This window comes from Lacerta agilis, chromosome 10, assembly GCF_009819535.1.
Source record: "Lacerta agilis isolate rLacAgi1 chromosome 10, rLacAgi1.pri, whole genome shotgun sequence".
Classification (NCBI taxonomy): Eukaryota; Metazoa; Chordata; class Lepidosauria; order Squamata; family Lacertidae; genus Lacerta; species Lacerta agilis.
The window spans coordinates 18,925,720-18,950,259 of NC_046321.1; the positions used below are offsets into that span (position 1 = coordinate 18,925,720).

At 45.7% G+C, this 24,540-nt stretch overlaps 1 protein-coding gene across 1 annotated transcript; it reads right to left on the minus strand.

Moving 5' to 3' along the window:
* Positions 1-494: 494 nt before the first annotated feature.
* Positions 495-16,197, minus strand: FAM180A (family with sequence similarity 180 member A). Its single transcript, XM_033163244.1, has 3 exons — positions 15,812-16,197; positions 2,321-2,421; positions 495-1,086 (listed from the first exon to the last, which is right to left on the minus strand). Exons 1-3 carry the CDS (start codon positions 15,885-15,887, stop codon positions 730-732), a joined length of 534 nt encoding a protein of 177 aa, XP_033019135.1. The 5' UTR covers positions 15,888-16,197; the 3' UTR covers positions 495-729.
* Between the last annotated feature and the right edge of the window lie 8,343 nt (positions 16,198-24,540).

Here is a 24,540-nt window from a genome sequence, read left to right on the forward strand (position 1 = left end):
CCAATTTTAAGGGCAGTTTGGTGCATCGTTTCAGAAAATGTGAACCAGGTAGGCTTGCATTAAAAAAAGAAACAAACTGAAGCAGGCCTAGCCTGGGATGGGACTCCAGGATGTTAGCATGCTACAGAGAAGTAATATGTGAATAAGGTTGGGGAGGGAACAAGGAAACAGAGCAATATTCCCTTCTCTCCTATGCCCTCCCCATTTGGTCACTGATTGTCAGACAAAGAAAATGAAGTGTGTCTGGGGCTGGCAGGACTGAGATGAGGTGTTTTGAGTTCTCAGACTAGCTCTGCAAAAAAAAAGAAAAAAAAAGAGTAAGGTGTCTCATTTTTCTTTCCGGGAGAACTCGGTAAATTTCCAAATAATCTGAGCAGAGCTTTGGGGAAATCACTTATCTCCATGAAAGGCTGTGGGAAACTCTGCATTCACTGTGCTTCATACAAAATTGGGATTATTTAAAGAAGAAGAAAAAAAATAACAAAGGAGGATTCTTAACTCATTGGTTCCATTTCAGAAGCAGGCACAGGGAATTTGCAACTCCCAAAACCCAGGGAGAAATTCAGACAAGGAGAAATTTCAGAAGCACGTAAAAGATTTTTCAACAGGTGCCCTCTAGGAGGAGCTAGAGAATAAAGAATCTTTCCACGCCTGCTGTCCTAAACTTTTTATATATACAAAAACAAAGCAAAGAGGCTGGTGTGCTTCCTAATAAAGTAAATTTCTGGACTACAAAGTCCGTTGAGATGAGGACGTCTGGCTGGTTGAGAATGTCAAGTCATGCTTCAGGGCCTTGTAGAGATCCACAAAGGATTCAGCCCACGTGTCTTTCTGGTGACCTTGGGACTGAGCTGCCCTATAGGCTGTGTAGACCATGGTCAACACTGTCCTCTCGAAATCCTCTTTCTTTAGCACCCCAGGGTGGCCCAGCAGCCTGGCACTCAGTCGGCGAATGTCCGTGATGCTTTTAGGGATGACGTCATTGCAGAGAGTGTCAAAGGCAGTCGCCTTCCTCATCGAAGCCAGCTCCTCATCTTTGACAGAGATCTTCAGGTCGCCGTTGATCTGCAGCTCACTTAGAAGAAGCTGGGGCAGAAACACACAAGAGGAGGAATGAGGCGGAGTTGTCCCAAAAGATGGCAGGGCAACTGAATTTTGGAGTGGTACCTTCCAAACAAAACTTGGCTCATTTGCTGTTTGGGAGAACCCAGCCAGCCTCCCACAGGAACAATGCATAACATTTAGGTTAAATTTAGGTTGTTTTTATTGGAACATGAAGCAGACAAAGGGACTGATTAGTTTAAAAAATAAGATGGCAGGAGGCAGGTTAGCAGCCCTTACAGCTGTAGTCACCCAGCTGTGTCTGAGACCAAGTTCTTCTGAAGCAAGCATCTAACCCACCATCTACTTGGTCTAGGAGTTCTGATAAAATGTTGCTCCGGGGCAGGGCCACGGAACCTGTGGCTTTCCACGTGTTTTTGGACTTCAATTCCCATCAGCCCCTGCCAGCATAGCCAATAGCCAGGGGTGCATACCCATCAACATCTTGGAATCCCCAAACTGGGAAGTATGTCTTCCCACCCGTGCTCCTGCATGAGTCACGAGACCCAAAATGGCCGCCATGCTCTCGAGTGAGAAAACGGGATGTCCTGTTTTTTCTGGAACATTTGCAGGCTGTGAGGGATGATGGTTCCCCGTTCCTGCTTTATGGTGACAACTTTAAGCATGCTGATTGGATTCAGCAATGAAGCTACCGATTGACAGTGACAACTCTACACTTCTATGATTCTGTGATTTTATATTTGATGTGGGAGAGAGCCTTTCCATATGCCTCGTTCCCTAATCACAGTAAACTGATTCTTCAGGGTTTTCCCCCCTAATGCCCGTAACTTTATTTCAGCAGCGTGGATGGCTGATCTTAAACATGAGAGCAAAAGCCTGCAAATAAATGCCATGACATCTCTCCGCCAGTAGCATAGGGCATGGTAGGGCAGAGGCACTCACCTGCCCTCTGAGCAGGTGAGTCACTGCTGGTTAGTGAGAGGAGGAGGATGGGTGAGACAGCAGGAAGGCAGCATGGTGCAAACACACTGGCAGGAACACCAGGTTGGCTTTGCCAGTGCGATTGTGCTTTGCCACCTGCCCTGCCACCTCATCCCTCCTCTCCGTAAACAGCAGTGAGTCAACAAGTGTTTCTGTCCCACCAGGCTATCCGACACCACTCTTCTCTAAGCTCCTTATCCTCTGTGCTGCCTTGAAGATAATTATTATATCTGGTATATTTCTACACAGAAAGATGGTTCTCTGGCGTATACTGAACCTCAAACAGAAGGTCCACATCATCCTGAGACTTCTGAAGCACTGGGTTGAGGAGAGCTGCCGAAGACCTCTTCACTCGCTGAGCGGATGGGAAGAGCATCGCTGGGGAGGAAGGGAGAGATAAGAAAGAAGCTGTTGTGCTCACTGTGCAGCTGCCCCCACTACCCACCCCAGCCTGGCAGGGCTGCTGTTTTTCAGAGCTGCTGCTCATCAGGCAGAAATGCAGCCTTTCATTTAAACCATACCTTTTGAACTTCTGCCCGGCATTGATAATAAATCTGGTATCTGAGCTCTGACAAGCCTTGGCTCAAACTGAAATAATTGCTCCCTTTTAAGCCATTCTGTTCCTTCGTTCTAACACCATATTCCAATACTTTCCTTCTTGTTCTAATGGGGAAGATTATTCAGCCTGAGGCTCAAATTCCACTCTGAGCACAAGGCATTATGGGAGTTCAAGGATGCATTCCTGCCAGGCAAAAACACTTGGGGTGTGTAACAAGAGGGATTGAGGGGTGTGCTTGAGGAGCGGGGGTGTGGCCGGTGGGGAATTCTGAGGGCCAGATGGAGAAGGCAGGGGGCCGCATTCACTCCATCCAGGCCTGAGGTTCCTCACCCCTACTAATGGAAGCACAGTAAGGACATATGAACATAATGTTCTGCTGGATCAGACCAATGGCCCATCTAGTCTAGCATCTTGTCCTCACAGTGGCCTACCAGATGCCTGTAGGAAGCCCACATGCAGGACCCAAGTGAAAGAGCACTCCCTCTTCCACCCAGCGGTTTCAAACAGCTGGCATTCAGAAGCATGACTGCTTTTCAGCATGGAGGCAGAGCATGGTTGTCATGACTACTGGCTATCAACAGCCTTATCCGCCATGAATTTCTCCAATCTTCTTTTAGAGCCATCCAAATTGATGGCCATCTCTATCTCCTGTGAGAGATAAATATTTTGCCCATTGTTTCAACCCTTTGGACCCACTCTATGGGGGTGAGATCTTTAAATCAGAAGTCCTTTTTTATTATTCTTTATATATCTGGTTGGCCACTGAGAAAACAGGATGCTGGACTAGAAAGAATTCAGGTTGATCAATTTCCATCTTTCCCCCACACCATGTCATCCTCACAATGTCCCTGTGAGGAAGGGGGTTGCACCCCAGGCCTCCATTTCTCCTCCTCCTCCATTCCTTTTAGGTTCTGCTCTCATTTGCATTCCCTTCCCTCTTGCCTAAGCTGCAGCACCTTTCTGCCTTGAAATCTCGAAGTGTTAATTGCTTGGTAATTAAAACTTCAATCACCCAGCAGTTACAATGTTTATTTGCTAAACAACCGCTGGCAGGGATCCAGGCTACAATGATCAAATTAATAACTTTTAAAGCACCATTCTTTGGGGAACATAGCTCATGGAAAGGTCTATTCCCGAGGGATAGATGAATTAATCCATTGCAAAACAACTAAGGGCTCACACAGATTTCCTTTCATACCACCTTTTCCAGACCCTCTAAGTGTCTCTATTTTCCAGGGACAGTCCCGGATTTACAGAAGCTATCCCAGTTTCTGATTTGATCCCAGAATTGTTGGGTGTTCCCTGGCTCTCTAATCATTTATGGCTTTCATTTTATTGCTGCCCAAAGACGATCTTGAAAACCTCATGCCCTTCCATCCCAGGCCACTGGGCACGTTAAGAGTTCTATCTCCTCCCATTTATGCACATGGTTTCTTGTTTTGTTAGCTTGCTCTTCCATAGGCTTTACTCAGTAAATGCATCATCACCAATTGCCAGTGATTCATTTTGCAAATTCTGCAAAAACAAAAATGATCTTGAGGTGGAGAAAGATGTGCTGCCAGTATTTGGCTCAGTTGTTTACAAAACCATGCAGAAACTTTTCTGCTGACTCAGCTTCCCCTGACACCAACGCAGAGCTGTGACACTTGTTCCGTATCAGAGAATGGGATGGCAGGATTAATGTGATTTGCCATCTCCATCTTCTTCCCCTGGAGGAGTTTATGTAAAACAATTATTTCATCTCAACATGCACTAATTTATTATAATGATGCCTCCGACTCACATCATGTGCAGTAATTGTGACTGCTTGGGAGACAGGAGATCCCTGATCCAGGATAGGAATGGATTTCAAAATACACTGAATTTGGAAACTCTCAGCACAATTAATGCTCTGCTTTGCTTTGGACTTTGGGGTCTTGCTGTCTGGGCAGCCCAGGACCTCCACACATGATGCCCAAGATTGCATTCCAGAGAGGTCACTTTAGAGCTGCTATTGCAGCAAAAACAATATGGGAGGCAGCAGTTACTTTGACTTGCAATGGCTTTCTGGGATCTCCAGCATATAGTCTTTCCCACCACCAGCTGCTAATCCCTATGTTAATTGGGGAGGGGAGGGACTGAACCTGGCTGTGCCCTTCTGCTGTGCCCTGATCCCACTGCTTCTTGGTGGTTTTCTTACTGTTCTAATATTTTAACCAGGTGTTGTTGAACAACCTCCCTCAGTCATGCTATGTGGAACTGATGGGGTTCGGAGTTCAAGAGCATCCAGATAGCCATAGGTTCCACATCCTTACTATAAGGAATGTCTGCCTGTAGGCAGATCGAATAAGCCCACTAAAGTAGGGATGGGGAACCAGTGGTTACTGTTAAGTTGTGGGTGGACACAGCAGATGACACAGTGATTTCCAAACAGCTCTTGTTTATTCACAGGCTGGAACAGAAGTGAGCTGAAGGGCTCAGCAACCTGCTTATATAGAACTCAGCTACAAAGCAACAGTAACAACTTTCTGTAGTTACCCAATCCCTGAACGTCAGTTTACAATCCTTCATTTGCATATGCGGACCTGATTGAAAACTGCAGCAGAATGAACTATATACACACACCCCTAGTGGCCTAGGGTGAGAACTTCAATACATAACAGTTACCCTTACACTGGTGGACTCCAACTCCCATCAATCCCATCCAACATGGCCAATGACCAGGGGGGATGGGATTTAGAGTCCAGCAACATCAGGTGTAGCTTGCACAATAACCTAGACCAGCTCTGCTGGTTCTGGTTTGTTTCTTTTTACTATGGAAGGAGGTGGTCAGTGGGCAAAGGCATGGTGGGTGCTTTCAATTTGAAAGCAAGCCAGCAGTTCATCCTGCTGCAGCCACTGCCAGCCCGTTGCTACGCTGTGCACCATGTGAATCCTCAAATGGCCCTGGGAAATTGCTTAATTCAAGGTGCACTGGCTTTGCTGCCTGCCAGGCACGCAGCGAAAGAAGACAAGCAGTGGGAAACCAGCATGAAAGAGGACAACTGCCCACACTTCCTGGTGGGCATCACATGGAGATGCTGGTTGCATCAGCCAGTACTTTCAGGTGGGGGCTGTTGACATGGCCTCCATTATTAGTGTTGGCACAGTGACAGAATCTGACCATTGCAAATTCCAATGCAAACTGCTTTGCTTTTAACTGCACCTCCTGGATGAGAATGCAAGGATCCAGTGGATTTTCCACATATCTAAATGTTGCAGCATGGCATCCCAAAATACATCCATTTTCTTTTTCTTATATGGGAGAAAGGACAGTTGAGTTTCACTCCCATGGGGAAGATAAATCTATGTTCCACTCTCAGCACTAGGTGGACAGCACCCTGACAGTGATCTCACTGAAAAGTGATCTCACTGAAAAGTGTGCAATGACTGAATGACCAAGAGGCATAAACACCTTGCAAGCAAATCAAAATGAATGAAGGACAAATGCTCATTGCCAGGGGTAGGCAACCTAAGGCCCGGGGGCTGGATGCGGCCCAATCGCCTTCTAAATCTGGCCCACGGACTGTCCGGGAATCAGCGTGTTTTCACATGAGTAGAATGTGTCCTTTTATTTAAAATGCATCTCTGGGTTATTTGTGGGGAATAGGAATTGGTTCATTATTCCCCCCCAAAAAAAATATATAGTCCGGCCCACCACATGGTCTGAGGGATGGTGGACCAGTCCACGGCTGAAAAAGGTTGCTGACCCCTGCTCATTGCCATATAACCACTCAACAAACAAATCAGAACAAATGCTCAATAAATACTGCATATAATCTCATCTCTGCTTAAGCTTTGCGCAAGCAAATCGGAATGGATGCTCGATGAACAGGGTGTCTGGAGCGGGAAGCTAGCCATACAGTATATTTTAAAAAGGTAATTGTTTTGCTTAGAAGTTAATGCTTCTAAGAAACGGAATGTAATAAATGGTCCTGATTGGTAAAAATGTGTTTATATGTCTGCTGATACTGCCAGGGCAGGCTTTGGGGGCAGAAGCCCAGGAACCCAGCCAGCAGAATGGGCAAGAGGGTCCACTGGATGCAACAGGGCTGGTGTGCCACATTTTGAAGGAAGTGATGTAATGGCCAGGGACAATGGGAGCTGTAGTCCAGCAAGATCTGGAGGGCCATAGGTTCCCCATCCCTAATCTAAAGAGAGGCCATTAAGCCCAGAGTCTCAAATTACTTAAATGCACCTAAATTGCTATTAGATTAAGTGATCATGCAATAGCTTTTCAAAGGATGGAGAATGGAAGAGGGAGGGAGAGAATTATCCCGCCTACTTCCCAAATTCAATCACAGCTGCAATTTGTAGAATACTTTGAAATCTGAAGATGCAGATTTAAAGATGCGGCCCCAACTCCACTTACCTGGGCGTAAACCTGACTGAATTACGTAGGATTGTGCTGCAAATCCTTTGAAATAGTCAGCACGGGTGTATGGAAAATTGTTTCACTGTAAGGAATTCATTCCAAGCAGGTGGAAACACTTGGCATCATGGGGAAGTTTGGCTCAGCAGATGAGCACCACCATCATGGAATTAAGGGTGGGGTGCCCTATTTTCCAGGAAGTCTAGAAAGGAAAACCAAACTCCACCAAATGATCTCTTCAGAGAACATGAAATAAAGCCAGACTCCAGACAGAGAACGAGCGATCTCTCCAAATGCTGCTCTCATTACAATGTTCTCTGCTCTTTTCCTCTTAAAGAAGGTGAGGCCCTGGCAATGAGCCTAATGGCTAAGATCCCTCGCGCTCTCGTGCGTCTGGCAAAAATTGCCCTTAGGTGGGTTTGAGAAAGGGAGTAGTCAGCAGCCTAGGAATCACTCCCTCTTTTCCCTCTGCAAGGAAGAGGAGCAGATTTTATGCTGTAAAAGGAGTCTACTGTCCAGCTGTTTATATGAATTCAACTCTTTCATGATCTTAGAAAGCAGTACTCTTATTTAAAAATGAATCAGAATACTGTAATAGCTGGTCTATGGAACTTTGCTGAGTGCCAATTCTAGCTGGGCATGATTTGTTTTTAGTCTTGGGGCAGAGCCGTGGAAAAGATAATCATAACCTCAGGCAAGCCAAAAGTGTGACCGTGTAGACAAGAAGCTTCTGTAAGTGTCTGTGCGTATTTGCATTTATGTGGAATTAGAGGTATTGGGTTTGATCCAGACTGATCTGGGGTTAGAGCCAGACTAAAAGTGCAGGCCTAACTCTGTCCACTCAGAGGTAATTCCTACTGAATTCAGTGGGATGGGTGATCTTATTCCCAGGTGGTTTTAAAGCAGAGGTTGGATGGTCATCTGTCATGGATGCTTTAGTTGAACCCCCTGCATTGAAGGGGGTTGGGCTAGAGGACCTTCAGGGTCCCCTACAACTCTAAAAATTTATGATTCAGGTAGGGATGAGTAAATCTGACAATCATCTTGCCACATAAAGATGGGAAAATCTGACAATTTATGTTGCTCCCCGTCTCCTCTTTTTGCAATCTTAAATTCAATCCTCCATATTCAGTTTGCAATTAAAAAAAAGCCTTTGTGAAAATTCATCCGCATTTTAGTGGAACCTAGTCCAAATATACACTTGCTTTGACTGCATTTTTGCCTAATGTAACATTTTTGCAGAGCTTCAGGCTACCTGAACCAGCTAAATGGTTGGTAGGGATAGAGATGGTCTGAGAGAAAACAGCTTCTTCTTGAGATTTTATTCCTTTTCCTAGGGACACTGAGAAGGAGGCTAAAACCTTGACATTTGGCAACCCTAGCCAGGATTGGCAGACAAGTCGTTCCAAAAAATATCTACCACATCTCTGTGGATATTTCATGCTGCACTTATTCACAATGAACCCTAAATGTTAATAATTAGCTGGCTTTGCCGTGTGCAAGCAAGCCATTTTTTCAGATGTCACTGACTGCATACTCCTCATTCCATGGAGAATGCTGCATATTGCTCATTACACACATCTGTCCTTAATATATCCTGCCCTGATTCAACTGACAATGGATAATTGTTGTTCGTTTAAGCTTCTTGGGGGGGGGAGCCACACAGAGGAAGGAATACATTTTTTAAAGTGTTCAGATTAGTGCTGCACCAAATTTTGGTCACTGAAAAAATGGGGGATAATAATCTCCTGCCCACCCCTTCCCCACACTCCACTGCAACCAAGCCACGATGTCTCATTGATTCAGCAACAAGCTTGGAATAAAGAAGGGCACTGCACTTTGAGAAGGACATAGAGCAGGGGCTGATGGGAGGGGTAATCCAACAACATCGGGGGGGGGTGTCACAAGCTCCCCATCTTTGATGTAGAAAAAGTGGTCCAAAGGAGGTCAACAAAGACGGAAATTGGAAAACAAGTCCTGTGAAGAAAAGAGGTAAAGGAGCTCAGTATGTTTAACCTGGAGAAGTGGAGCAGGGTGAGGCAATAACACACTTTGGATACCTGAATCATAGAGTTGGAAGGGATCCCCAAGGATCATCTAGTCCCAACCCTCCAAAGGGTTAGAAGGAGGGCAAAGACTTGTTTGTTCTCCGTTGCCCCAAGGAACAGAGCATGATCTAAGGAGCTTAAATTCCAGGATGACAGATAGCAGCTGAACAGTAAGATAACAGTAAAAAGCAGTATGGACAATGGAACCAATTACTCAGTGGTAGGGTTGGGTGGGTGGGGGGTGAAATTTGATTCAGTTTGCATTGAAAGGGGAACCTGCCAGATCTGCATTCTATGAGACAATATGTGAACACAGCAATCCTTCAGAGTTCACAGGGGAAAGTGCATACAAAAATGTTTATATTAGGAGAAATTTGCACGGAAAAGGTGAAGGATTTTCACGAGGACTAAATCTGTCCCCCAAGGGACACGTGTGGTGCTGTGGGTTAAACCACAAAGCCTAGGGCTTGCTGATCAGAAGGTCGGCGGTTCAAATCCCCGCGACAGGGTGAGCTCCCGTTGCTCGGTCCCAGCTCTGGCCCACCTAGCGGTTCGAAAGCACGTCAAAGTGCAAGTAGATAAATAGGTACCGCTCCGGCGGGAAAGTAAACGGCGTTTCCGTGCGCTGCTCTGGTTCGCCAGAAGCAGCTTTGTCATGCTGGCCACATGAACCGGAAGCTGTACGCCGGCTTCCTCGGCCAGTAACACGAGATGAGTCGGACACAACTGGACCTAATGGTCAGGGGTCCCTTTACCTTTTTAAATCTTCCCCCCACCCCACAAAGTGATATGTAAGTGCGGAGAACTGAATTTTAAGACTGGAAAAATGAAAGTCTATGGGGAAAATGAAGTTGACAGAGTTCCCTGTCTCTAGCTATTGAGTGTAAATGATTGTACCCCTCCCTCCTTATGCTGGTCTACGGCCGTAATAAAGATTTTGTTGTTGTTGTTGTTGTTGTTGTTGTTGTTGTTGTTGTTGTTGTTGTTTGGCCTCTCCCTCATTGGAGGTCTTCAAGTGGAATGGCACCAGGCAGGGGCTGTGGTCCTCTAGATGTTGTTGGACTCCAACTTTCACAAGTCCCAACCAGCATGACCAATGGACAAGAATGATGGAAGCTGCCAGTGCTTTTTTTCTTTAAAAAAGTTTAGGGGTACTCTCATTTTGACTCAAGAAAATTACCATTTTACAGTTCGGGGGAAATAAATACAGTAAATGGACAAAGATTCACAAAATGTTTAGGGGTATGCATACCCCTGCCCCCCCCCCCCGAACAAAGCACTGGAAGTTGCCATCTAGTGGCAAGGGTGTCATCTCTTAGGCACGTTCTAGCTCTGGGTTTCCTGCAACAAGCAGGGGGTTGGACTAGATGGCCCCATAAAACTCTATAATTCTATGGACAGATTTGTTTCAAAATATCCAAATCAGGCAAAGGCTTTCACTCTTTTAATTAATTTATTTTTTAAAAAATGACAAATTAAACTTGTCCTGTGAGCCAAAGTTCTCTCGAAAACCTGTGGATCTGGGGGCAGTCCCAAAAAATCTTGACTAAGAAGTGTTTTTCTTCTCCATAACAGACAGTGCAATCAAAGCAAACACAGACCCAGTGCCAAATAACAGCGGAGAGATCAAACAGGTTAGGACATTATTACAGACTTCTTTTTTCATTTTAGCCACATGGACCTCAAAGAAACCCATGAACTTAACTTTCCCTATTACCCAGCGGTGCTTAAAGGACTCCTGGTAAAATGTAATCTGGAATATGCTAATTTACAAACATAGATGCCTTTGGGCACCTTAAGGTAACTGGGGTCTCTATGGCAGTGAAGTCTGCAGTGTGATCAGCTGCCCTATAAGCAACATTTTACTTTAAAAGGTGGGGAAGGGCAAGCAATCTGGGTCCTGGCCACCCCTTAACAATGCCCCCACTATTAATCACCAGCAAAATGAACCAGATATTGCCATATTCCATACCAAGCTCTAAACATTTCCAGGGAGCTTTTTCAAACGCAGTGGAACATTTTGATTCCAGCAGAAACGAAAAGGGAAACTCCCGTTAGTTAAATATCCAGTTCTCTAAGGGGAATCTGAGGACACAGAAGCACATCCAGCTGAAATTCATCTGCTTCCCAATGGACGTCTCCGGATGTGCCTTTTCATGCAGACGGGGTCAGGCATTCCTATCTGGGGCTATTGGTTCTTGCACATAAGTAGAGATGGATCAGGTCCCCTGTATATGAGCAAGATGATTATTTCAAGTGTTCATTCGCCTGCCTCCATAAACATTGCAAAACACAAATCAGTTACTATGCTCTTTTTTTTAAATGATGCTCACAAATCCTTGATAACCCTAATAAATGAACGTGTATGGTACCCCAACACTGGGAGTGATATGGAGTAACAATTGAAGGGGTTCTGTTAATGTTCCTTAGAGACAAACAGTATCAAAAGGAAGGCTTTTAGCCCCTGCCACTGAACGAGAGGTCCAGTGAGCTTGCCAGATGGTGTCACAGGGTGGAGCAGTGGTAAGGGTGTTGGATTAGGACTTGGGAGACCAGAGTTCAAATCACCATACAGTCAAGAAGCTCACCAAGTGACCTTGGGTCTGTTGCAACCTTCAGGGGGTTGTTGTGAGGATAAAACTGGGAGGAAGAAAACTATGCGTGCCCACTTGAGCTTTTTGGAGAAAGGGTGGGATATGAATGTATTACAAATAAAGAATCTACTTTAGCACCATGCAGGAGGGCAACTGCCAAGCGCACAACAACTCTTGTGAAGGGCACCCATGCCATCACTGCTGTGCACTCAGGAAGGGAAGTGGAACCTCAGTTCCAGGGGCCAAATGTGGCCCTTGGGAGTCTCCCCAGCTCACACACATCACTGCCCTGACTCTGCATCCTCCTTGAGATTGTGGGGAGCGGTTGGCCTGACCAGACTATGACCTTGGACTCTGATCTGGCTTTTGGCTTAACTGGATGGCATACCCTCCAACATCTTGCTGATCAAAACCAGGATGCTCGGTTTTTTTGTTTTTGTTTTTGCCCCCCGATGGTTGAGGGGTACGGGATGGTGTGGTGGTGGGTGGGTGTAGAAACCAGCCTGTGGTACAAAGGGGGAAATGACCTTTGTCGCCCTGCCCACTTTTGCCATCTGGCCCCACCCACCAGCAGCATGGGCCCCTGGAAAAAAGGCCCAGAAAGGAATGCAGCCCTTAGGCTGAAAATGGTTTCCCATCCCTGCACTCACATGTAAGAAGAAGAAGAAGAGTTTGGATTTGATATCCCACTTTTTCACTACCTGAAGGAGTCTCAAAGCGGCTAACATTCTCCTTTCCCTTCCTCCCCCACAACAAACACTCTGTGAGGTGAGTGGGGCTGAGAGACTTCAAAGAAGTGTCACCCAGCAGCTACATGTGGAGGAGTGGAGACGCGAACCCGGTTCCCCAGATAATGAGTCTACCACTCTTAACCACTACACCACACTGGCTCTCACCAGAGTAAGAGCCTCAACTGCTGGATCTCCTTTCCCCCGTTCAGAATTGCCACAAAAACTGGCTGTCTGCCAGTGAGTCACCAGAAGAGCCATTGATGGAGCCAAAGCGAACCAGGCTAGCCCCCAGCAGGCTCACCAAATTGGTTCATGGCCACCCAACTGGCACGGAGAACAATGACTTGTGTGTTAAGCAGTATCGCTCCTGCGTATCACTTATTGACTTTCTACACATGTGGCTGGCCTGACTGATTTCTGGATCACCTAGAAAGGAATGTAGATCTCTGTGTTGCTACTTTTTTTTTTTTAACAAGTAAGTGATGGTAACAACCCAGGTTGAACCTGGATTAAGTAAAAACTTCTCATTCCGACATCTCCACTTTCAATAGTAAAAAAGTATTATCCATTTTAAAACTCCCATTGGCTTTTAAAATTCCCAGAAGAACTCCAGAAGCTTTCTATGCTATAGTCGATAATTTTAAGGTGCAATGTATCAGTGCCATGAGAAATTGTTATGTGGCAGATGAATGGACGCACAGAGGCAGGGCTGGGGAGGTTGCACACCATAACCAAGAGTCATTTTGGCTACCTGGAGCAAATGTCTTTGGTGCTATGCTATCACATTCAGAAGTAAGTAAGTAGTCAACTTTTCTTATCAGAACTGATAGCAACAAGCAGCACAGCAGGATAAGCTTTGAGGAGCACTGAATGATGCTGTTGGTTCACCGGCATACAATACATTCTGTACCACCACTTTGCATGTAAGCATTCTGGTTCTGGGGTAGAAACATGTCCCACCTGATCCCAATTATACAGGACTGCATCCATGCAGCAGCATCCTAATAATATGTCAGTCAACCTTCCCCCCAACTAGTCCATGCCGTATGTTCTGCAAATAATGATCATTGGTGACTGAGGCTGGTGGGAGTTCTAGCCCATAGTATCTGGAGGGCAACAGGTTGAAAAAAGTGGAAGACCATGCCAAGGGAGTTGCATGGCTCTATCCCAATTTATTTAACTTATATGCTTATTTAACTTATATGCAGAATTCATCATGCGAAAGGCTGGACTGGATGAATCCCAAACTGGAATTAAGATTGCCGGAAAAAATATCAACAACCTCAGATATGCTGATGACACTACCTTGATGGCAGAAAGTGAGGAGGAATTAAAGAACCTTTTAATGAGGGTGAAAGAGGAGAGCGCAAAATATGGTCTGAAGCTCAACATCAAAAAAACTAAGATCATGGCCACTGGTCCCATCACCTACTGGCAAATAGAAGGGGAAGAAATGGAAGCAGTGAGAGATTTCACTTTTTTGGGTTCCACGATCACTGCAGATGGTGACAGCAGTCACGAAATTAGAAGACGCCTGCTTCTTGGGAGAAAAGCAATGACAAACCTAGACAGCATCTTAAAAAGCAAAGACATCACCTTGCCGACAAAGGTCCGTATAGTTAAAGCTATGGTTTGCCCAGTAGTAATGTACGGAAGTGAGAGCTGGACCATAAAGAAGGCTGATCGCCGAAGAATTGATGCTTTTGAATTATGGTGCTGGAGGAGACTCTTGAGAGTCCCATGGACTGCAAGAAGATCAAACCTATCCATTCACAAAGAAATCAGCCCCGAGTGCTCACTAGAAGGACAGATCCTGAAGTTGAGGCTCCAGTACTTTGGCCACCTCATGAGAAGAGAAGACTCCCTAGAAAAGACCCTGATGTTGGGGAAGATGGAGGGCACAAGGAGAAGGGGACGACAGAGGATGAGATGGTTGGACAGTGTTCTTGAAGCTACTAACATGAGTTTGGCCAAACTGCGAGAGGCAGTGAAGGATAGGCGTGCCTGGCGTGCTCTGGTCCATGGGGTCACGAAGAGTCGGACACGACTGAACGACTGAACAACAAATCCCAATTTAGCATTGCCTTTTTTCTGCGCTCACACCTAGGTGGTGACATCTCCACTTTCAATAGTAAAAAAGTATTATCCATGTTTAAGCTCCTTTTTAAACTTCCCAGAAGAACTCCAGAAGCTTTCTGGAGTCCTCCTTTGGGACAGCCCAAGTATATCAGCAAGTGAATGTATTAGATGGAGTAGAAGAAGAAGAAGAAGAAGAGTTTGGATTTGACATCCCGCTTTATCACTACCCTAAGGAGTCTTAAAGCGGCTAACATTCTCCTTTCCCTTCCTCCCCCACAACAAACACTCTGTGAGGTGAGTGGGGCTGAGAGACTTCAAAGAAGTGTGACTAGCCCAAGGTCACCCAGCAGCTGCATGTGGAGGAGTGGAGACACGAACCCGGTTCCCCAGATTACGAGTCTACTGCTCTTAACCACTACACCACACTGGCAAGATTTGCCACACCAGCACAGTGTTTGCAACCAGCACCCACAACAAGAGCCAATCTGGAGTATTGTTCTGGTGTCATCAAATGGGGCAATGCTATAGTCGATCATTTTAAGGTGCAATGTATTGGTGCCATTGCCTTTCTTTCTGCGCTCACACCTAGGTGGTGGGTGACAAAGGATGAAGTCATAGGGAAGTTGCTTCTAAGCTGCTGCGGTAATATATGAATGGAGCTGGGTTTAAAGGCACATGGCACAGAGACCCCTTGCTGAAGCTAAGCGGTTCTGGCTCTGGTTTTGCAAGCTTCTTTGAGATCAGTAAAAGGATGGTGAGTTATATGCATATTCATATAATAAATAATGGTGGCAGCCGGATGCGTGTGAAGTTAAGCTGAAATAAAAGTAGCGCACACCAACATTTCTTTAAAAGAGGAATCAACCGTTCTTCCTTAATTTCCCTTTACATTGTGAGAGAAAGCAGAGCTCAAGATAGGATTCCACCGCAATGTGTTTAAAATCAGCCAGGCTCAAATGCACAGCTGCATGTGGTTGAGCATAGCAAAAAAAAAAAAAAAAAATCAGTTCAAGTCTTCGGCTTGCAGGGTTTCTGTTTGTGTGAACAGTCCGTGTAAAAACATATGAGACCAATTAGTAGTGTTCGTTTACAGGACTTAATTCCAGATAGGGACCCTGTGGTTTCAATGTCCACCTTTTACAGCTGGAAGAGAATCTATGTTAAAGTTAAATTTTTTTTGCAAGAAAAAAACCGGGGGGCTGTTGTATGAAGTGGAGGGGAATAGACGAACATAAGCAAGCAAACAAATATGCATACCACTCTCAAGAGCTGGTAGAGGGAGATGGGGAGAGGGAGCCCTCAATTGATCTCTCCTGTGCAACACCTCTGTTTCTCTGCTGTAAGCAATTCATATTTATAACTCTTACCTCGGTTCCACCTGGGAGGCACAGTGGCATGAGCATTGTAATATAACAATAGCAGCAGCACCGTCTTCAAGTGCATCCTTGATTGTCCAAAAATAGTGCCCTAGCTGTGCCTATAGGTTAGGCCTTTCTTCCCAGCCTTCTCCTTGTATCTGTAACAGCCAGCAAATTCTTATCCTCTTCCCTCCTGGTAGCAGGAAAAACTTGCTGAGCGCAATTTTTTTCCCCTGACAAAACTAGCGGCACCTCGCCTTAAACCAAGTCTCTTTGGGATCAGGGAATTCATTTGCACAGACGGGCTCTGTTTTATATCCACATCTGGAATGACTCATGACGCATGTGAGTTTGCTGGCAGCTGTGGGGGTATATAAATATCATTACATTTTTGTATTTCAGTTCCATTCAGTAGTCAGGCCAGTTGGAATTTCCCTGTGTCAACAGACACAAGTAGCTGTATTAAGGAGCACTATTAAATCTTTAGGGTTGCAGTCTGCTATACGCGTGTCCTCGTGATCAAAGCCTGTGCTCTTGGAGTGACATATTGGATGCATAAATGAGGGAGTGGGTCGTGCTCATTGAGAAAATGTTCTGTGTTTCTCAGTGCCAATTTGTTTTACAGAGAACATTGGAAAAGACTTCAGCCAATCAGGCCACTACTGGGTGGAAGGTGTGTAGAAGTCAATCCTTGACTTGGATTATTGATGCTCTTGTAAAACAATATTTAATAATAAACTGGACACATTTATGGAAGATGTAGTGAGCTTTTAGTGAGACCACATTCATATTCTCACAGCATGCAGTTTGAAGAATGAGCAAGATCCAGCCAAAGTTAAGTGCTTTTAAGGTTTGCTGTTTTTGATGGCACATCTTTTGCGTGTTTAGACCTTTTACCTTTCCCCGAAATAAATTCACACAGGAGTCAGATATTTGGTTTGGTTTTTGGCAGAAATTTAGGCCACAACTTTATTGATTACAACCAAGTGAGTGGCTGCATAGGTTCTGGTTCGACTATCTCCCTACACCCTTGCAGGCAGCGCTGTCCCAGAGCCACGTTCGTAGGACAGCCATGGACGAACACCAGGGACAGGTGGCCAGGTCGCACCGCAACATGTGCCCTCTTTAATGGAGAACCCAATTAAGCAAGGCTTAATTCTCTCCCATTGAATTCACAGCACCCTCCAGATTTGGGGGGGGGGGGTTGGCCATGCTAACTAGGGATAATGAGAACTGTATTCCAACAACTTTTGTGGGCACTTCATTGGTAACCCAGGACTAGATTGCTCCAAATATTAAGTGCCATTATGAAAATGGATTTAGACACCCCCTGCAGATTTTTGGTGAATTCTATAGGAAATAATAAGCCTCCATCTCTAGTTCACTCCTCCTCAGCCTCTGATGGTGCAGCATCTCTGAGAACCCGGTCTGCCATCTTGCTGTAGTTCACAGCACCACAAGTCAGGGGCCTAGTGAACTGTTGCATGACAACAGCCGTACATGTTTATTATTTGTAAAATATACACATGAAACAGAGAAAGGTTGCTTGTCTTAAAACCATGTGATTACCTTGTGGCATAATTTTTCTTTCCTTTTCAGTGCAGAGTACAAACAGTGTCTGGATCTTAGCCAATTTTTGTAGAGGCAGTTGTAAAGATTGTTGAAATGCTGTTCAGAACATAGATTGGGATCTACTGGTAAATCTCTGGGTGATCTGTGTTAGATTGGCAAGGCCTTCTGACTCCCTATTCTCTAACAACAGCAACAAACAAAAACTCCCCGCACCTTCTCCCCCAGATTAGATTGCTGGGGGAAGTATACTGTCCTGATCGCAAATTCCCTGGGTGAGTATGTATTCAGAGGCACCCCTCACCCTTCCTTCTTAAGAAGCACCATCAGTGGAATAGACCCACTGAAATTAATAGCCAACAGTAATGTTGCTCCATTAAATTTCAGAGGGTTTACTCTGAGTAGCAGTTAGTTGAATGCAACCCAGCTGAGCCGCAATTTTGCATTTGGCTCCGGTTGGTGGGCCTCATGGTTCTAGTAAGAGCCAAAGCAGATGCCACAAGTCTGGAGCGTGTCGGTGCCTACTCCTGGTCTGCCATCCTTCTACAGAGATTCAGCAGAGGAAGGTGCCCTATGCTGGCTGCTGAGAAGCTGAGATGCTGCTGTTGTCCCAAGCAGCAGTCTGGCTACATTTCCCCCCTGTTAAAAAACAGGGGCAGACAGAGGAAGCCACCACTGCTCACCACTATTTCAATTAGCACAGGCATAGGCAAACTCCGGCCCTCCAGACGTTTGGAACTACAATTCCCACCATCCCTAGATAACAGTACCAGTGGTCAGGGATGATGGGAATTGTAGTCCCAAACATCTGGAGGGCCGGAGTTTGCCTATGCCTGATTTAGCACTTATGTACTGTTTAAGATAAAAACACCGAAACACCATACAGTATAAGAATATACCATAACAATCAATATAAAATGAAATCAGTGGAACATACAGCTGAGGTCTCCCCACCTTTCCCTCTAAGCAGCAAAAGGTGCAACGCATGGTTGTCCCCATTTTCATTTTCACCTCACAAGAATCCTGTGAGCTAGACGAAGAGATAGTGACTGGCCCAAGGTCACCCCATGAGCTTCACAGCTGAGTAGGGAGCTGAACCCCAGTCTCTCAGGTCCCAGTTGGTCCCTCTAACACTATGCTGTGGATACCTGGCATTCACACAGAAAATGCCTTGTACATGAAAAAAGCAGGCTGGTCTCCTGCCTTCACCAAGCCGCCAGCACATGCTGTGCACGTAGCTTGATCGGTGTTGGCAGCTGCATGTAAACAGGCAAAACCATCCTTGGGCCAAGAGCTACTTTGGAAACACCCTCTGGTGAATGAGCCTTCAGTCTCTTGACACAGCCGTTGCCTGGCTACTCTGCTTAGCATATAGTCTCGCAGCACCGTTCTATTTGGGGAATCCTCAACGAGGTGTGTACATTTTAATGAAGGAAATGCAGCTCTGGAAGCATGAAGTCATCGCAGCTAAAAATACGAGAAGGGGAACGTTTCCCTTTGCGTGGAGCCAGTGTAAATATACCCGTGTGGATGCATCAATGGTCCCAGCAAGCCACGTGATGCTAGTGCAGTTCGTTCCGGATCACACCCGTAAGACATACCTTTTAAGAACCATCAGGTTAAAAAATGGTCCACAGGCACTTGATGCAGTTCTATGGCTGAAGTTAACCAGGTTTGGCTCTTCTACCTTCCTGGATGCCACTTTGAGCTCATCGCAAATAGGATTGCTTTTAGTTATATTAAGTCAGACTATTTGCCTGTTTTGGACCAGCATTGCCTATTCCCCGGGGTCTTAGGCAGAGGTCTTTCTCATCAATTGCTACCTGATCTTCTCTCTCTCTCTCTCTCTTTTTAACTTGAGACATTGAGGGTTGAATCTTGGACCTTCTGCTTGCAAAAATCACCAGTTCCACCGTTGAGCTATGGCCTCTCCTCCTCATCTTTTTGGAGCCCTTGGGGAACAAGCAAGGCATCCTCCTTAGTTATGAGGAAAGCAACGACGCTTGCAATAAGTTACCTGAACCAGTCAGGGGCAATAGACAGAAAGGCAGCCTATCCTTTTCTTGTAGATTCTTCCTTAAAGAACTACTGGGTACTTGCTGCTATGTTCTCAGGCTTCCTTCCTTCCTACTTCTTCTCCAAGTCCATTAGTGTTAGCAAGTGTTAGTGTTTTTTGACTCCATATTGGCCACCTGTAAGCTTATACGCAGAATGACTTTGTTTGCCATGTGGAATTGTTGTTGTTGTTCAGTCGTTCAGTCGTGTCCGACTCTTCGTGACCCCATGGACCAGAGCACGCCAGGCACGCCTATCCTTCACTGCCTCCCGCAGTTTGGCCAAACTCATGTTAGTAGCTTCAAGAATACTGTCCAACCATCTCATCCTCTGTCGTCCCCTTCTCCTTGTGCCCTCCATCTTTCCCAACATCAGGGTCTTTTCCAGGGAGTCTTCTCTTCTCATGAGGTGGCCAAAGTACTGGAGCCTCAACTTCAGGATCTGTCCTTCTAGTGAGCACTCAGGGCCGATTTCCTTGAGAATGGATAGGTTTGATCTTCTTGCAGTCCATGGGACTCTCAAGAGTCTCCTCCAGCACCATAATTCAAAAGCATCAATTCTTCGGCGATCAGCCTTCTTGATGGTCCAGCTCTCACTTCCGTACATTACTACTGGGAATAGACCTTCTTTATTCTTTCAACCAGCACTCTTACTAGACTCTCTATTTCTGCACTCCACTGTGATGATACATACCGAACTCCAACATTCTTTACCTGTTGCTTTTCAGAAGTGAGCGTGTCTTTGTTCTCTTGTCAGAACAAGAGTACACTGGTGTACTTGGTCATAGATGAATTCCATTTCCAGTTGTCTACAGGCTCATCTCCAATTTTCAATTTCAGCTGCTATCCCATTGTGTCTCCATTCCCCCAATGTGTTCTCAGTTGCATTCTTTAATCAAAGACCTTGTGCTCTTATCCACACGCAAAACTTCTTCTTAAATATCTTAATGGCATGAACTTGCACTCAATCCTGTGCATTCCCGATCAAGTTGCATCATGGGCTTTGTGGTTTTAAGGCTGCATAAAGAATTGTTAGCAGTGCCTTGGAAGGAAGCCTCTAATTCTTCAATTCCTCTGTGGCTCTTTAATTGCTAAGTATAGACCACTTTGGAGTGTCAGTGTATCTGGAACACATTTAATAGTACCAGCTACTTGTACATAAGAATGTACACCCTAAATCCAGGCTGACAATCTCTTGGATGCTGGTGATAAATTTTTGAGATCCCCCCCAGGAGTCCCTTCTTTAAGAGGTTTGATCCAACCTCCCAAAGACAGAACTCATGTCTGCAGGAGTTTAGCACACCAAACTCTTTCCCAGATGTTGGAAATTTGGGAGCTATCCTGTGAGCTGACCAAGTTACAGAAATAAAAAACAGACATTTGCTTGTTGGAAAGCTAGATATAGGTTGTTCGGAGTACAAACAACCTTCTCCTAGTTCAAGAAGTTTCATCCTGATATGAAACAAACTCGGGCCCTTTCAGATTTAGTCCTGGCCATATTGGGGTTCACCTGTCATTGCTGCCAGCCTGCTTCTGTCAAATCCATCTGGTGGCCAAGGCACCAGTAGGGAAGCAGTAAGGCCTCCTTGGAAACTGGTGAGAGAACTCTCCCTCCCTGGTACCTAGATTGCTGCTTCAGCACCACTAAAGGGCTACTAACCCTGATGGCCTACCTTCACTGTTGGAGGCAGCATACCAGTTGCTGGAAACTGCAGGAGGAGTCCTGCATACGGGCTTCCCACAGGCATCAGACTGGCCATTGTGAGAACAAGATACTAGACTAGATGGGCTACTGCCTTGATCCAGAAGGCTATTTCTATGTTCCTAGCAGTGTTCAGTAATCAGAGAACCTGGGAAAGGTAGTTCTCCAAGGCATCTCAGTCTAGACCAGTTTTCTCAACCTTGGTTCCCTACAACTCCCATGATCCCTAGTCAGCATGGCCAGTGACCAGGGGTGATGGGAGTTGTACTTCAATAACTTCAAGAACTCAAGGTTAAGAAAGGCTGGTCTAGACTAAGGTCTTATATCATGGACCCAGATGCTTCCTGGTTACTCTCACATCTGGGATGCTATCTGTGAAATTACACAGTGCATTCCCTTCAGTAAACAGTTTTGTTTAGGCTCGACGTGACCTCAGAGCCCTATTATTCACTTAAAGGTTCTGGCCAGTCCTTTATTCCTCGTGGAACAAAGGACTCTTCTTACTATGGGGCACTGCCACTTATCAAGCACAGTGTTTGCCGCTTTTAAGTTACAGAAGCCCTTACAATTCCTCTCCTGTAATCATGGAGTTAACTTCAGTCGTCTTATCAGTTAAGCACATTCCCCACTTGAAATCAGTTTCCCTTTTCCATGGTGGTTCATGGGTCTGGTATGCTTCTGTTTCTAGGCATCAAGGTCAGTTGCTCTCAGCTGTGTGTTCAGCCTCCCCCAGCTGCACCCTTTCCTTATATGCCGCTGGGGGAGAACAGAGCAATGACATGCCTCAGACAGCATCTCATACTATCTCAGCATGAGAGGAGAAGGAGGAAGGGAGATCTCACATGGGTTTCACAAAGAGACTTTGCTGCTTCCTGCTGCTGCCCAGAATGTTTTAGCACACAATATTGAAACAAAGAAGCCCGCTATGTAGGAGATCTACATAGGCTCCTGCGGAATGGGACACTGGAAGGGCTTGTGCCTTAGGGAGAGTGCTGGTTAATGAGCCATGGTGAGCAAGATTGGGCCTGCAGATCAAAAGCCCACTATGCCTTATTTAGATGGTTAAGAGCTATAGCAAAGGTGTCTTGGTCAGATTGTGCCACTGTACAATTCTGGGCTTATATTTTGTATCAACAACAGAACATAGGAAGCTGCCTTACACTGAGTTAGTCTGTTGGTCCATCAAACTCAATACTGTACTGATTGGCAGCAACTGCCCAGGGTTTCAAGCAGGGGACATTTGAAGATGCTGGATACTGAACCTGAGACCTAAAACCGGGCATAATCTCCAGGCGCTACCCTGGACAGGGTGCTTCTTCTGGCTCTAACAGTCTCAAATATAAGCTGGCTGCGGTGCAAAGCATCCCTGGTGATATCTCTGAATTCTCAGGAATGCTGGCTGCTGAAAAAAGGAGTCAGTTGCCCCTAACCATCATGAAACTTAACTATGGCTTTATCTGGGTCAGATATGGTTGGTACTGTGATAGTTACATCACTCTGATTAGTGGGTATGCTTGTCTGAATGACTTTCAGGAAAACATACAGACAACCCAAGTGGTTGGACAATCAAGTAGACTCCAAAGGCTTCTTACAGAACCTAAATGGTCAGCTGAACATAAGAACATCCCCAGTGGATCAGGACCAATGCCTGCATAGTCTAATCCAGCTTCTCGATCTCACAGTGGCCAGCCATATGCCTATGGGTTGGTTGGTTGGTTGGTTGGCCTATGGGTTGGTTGGTTGGTTGGTTGGTGAAGTCAAACTGTTGGAAGGTTGCTGTGGCAGTAGAGACTGATACAGGAGAGACATGTTTAGTTGTAGCTGGGGCAGATGAAGGTGTCTGATTTTGCTGTTGCAGATGCACCATGGCATTTCCTCTTTCTGCGCTCCCCACAATCAAATAATTTATGATAATGACTTTGCAAAGCTGGGGTGAGAAAACACTAAGGCCAAGGGGCCAAATGTGCCCCACTGGGCTTCTCTCACTGGCCCTTTGAGCTCTCTCATTGAATCATAGAATTGTAGTGTTGGAAGTGACCCCAAAGGTCATCAAGTCCAACTCCCTGCAATGGTGGAATTTCAGCTAAAGCACCCAAGACCATCCAACTTGAGCTTAAAAACATCCAAGGAAGGAGACTCCATTACCTCCCACAGGAGACCATTTTCGAAGCCTCCTTCCCAAGCTACACATCCTCTCCAGAGGCTACAACTTTCACTGGTCTTGATCCTCCCCCGCACCCTTCAAGTGGTTTGACATACTGAAATGTGTTATTGAGTTGCATTAATGCCTCTTACTTGAATGGATGAAGGCCGGAGAGGTGTGTGTGAGGAGTGGAAGCCCTCCTACACCACCCACTGCCTTTGGAAGACTAGAAAATGCAGACTTTGCATTGAAATATGTTCCCAACCTCTGAGGTTAAGCCAGGACTCAAACCCAAGACTCCTGGGTTTTTGCACAGGCTTGATTAGCTGTACTTTTTCCAGCAGCATCAGCTTGGCTGAATCAACAACGGGAAGAGGACCCCCACCCCCTCCAGATGCCTTTAATCAGCCCAAAGGCAACTTTTCACCCATTAAAAGAATGGCTCACAGCCTTCCAAGGAAAAATTACTTGAAAAAAAGATGATTGGCTGTGAATCTCATTAGTAACCAGGGGCTCTTGTGGGGTTTTCTGGTCTTGGCCTAAAGTTGCTCGCAATAAGTGTTTATATGTTGAGGGAGAAGCTCGTACAAGAATTCCTAAGAAGCAGAAGGGCTTGGGACGCCCTTTGAACATTTCTCGTTTTGTATCCTTGTTGGGACAGTTCTTCAATATGTAGGGAGGATTCTTCAAGCCACCTTGGCGGCCCACAAATTCGAGTTAGCTGGGAGTGTCTGTGCAGTGGTCACACATATGTCAGCCAGGTTGCCATCACTGGGAAGTGGAACATAGGAATGCAGGATGCTGCCTTATGAGATGGCAAACAATTGGTCTATCTATCTCTGTATCATCTACACTGACTAGCAGTGGCTCTCCATGGGTTCAGGCAGGACATCCAGTTGGGAAAGTCTGGCTAAGACACAGACTGCCGCTTGCATCTTGCATCCTGTGAAGATCACTCCCATCTCTGTATCCACTGGGACGGTGATAGTCCCCCTTGTTTGTGTGTATGGAGGTTTTCTAAGTTCTGAAGTGCAAATCTGCTACTTGGGATCCTCCACAGCCCCCTAGCAAGAATCCAGTGGCCAAGAGCCAATCCAAACTTCGAGGCCACAACCCATCACTAAATAAAAGAGAAGGCTGCTAGGGATATTATGGAGGGAACATGTTCCAAAACAAATCAGACGATAGCTCCGTGCCACAAAATGCTGCTAGAATCATAAAGGAAGGTCAACAATGTGAAGAATTTCCTGCCTTGCAGCTTGCAAAGTCA

Bases quoted from the DNA above. Each gene is read 5' to 3' on its own strand.
- FAM180A (XM_033163244.1), bottom strand. From the start codon at position 15,887: ATGCACTTGAAGACGGTGCTGCTGCTATTGTTATATTACAATGCTCAT. The intron at 2,422-15,811 runs GTAAGAGTTATA...CTTCCTCCCCAG, and splicing joins GCCTCCCAGGTGGAACCGAG to CGATGCTCTTCCCATCCGCT. The intron at 1,087-2,320 runs GTTCAGTATACG...TTTCTGCCCCAG, and splicing joins ATGTGGACCTTCTGTTTGAG to CTTCTTCTAAGTGAGCTGCA.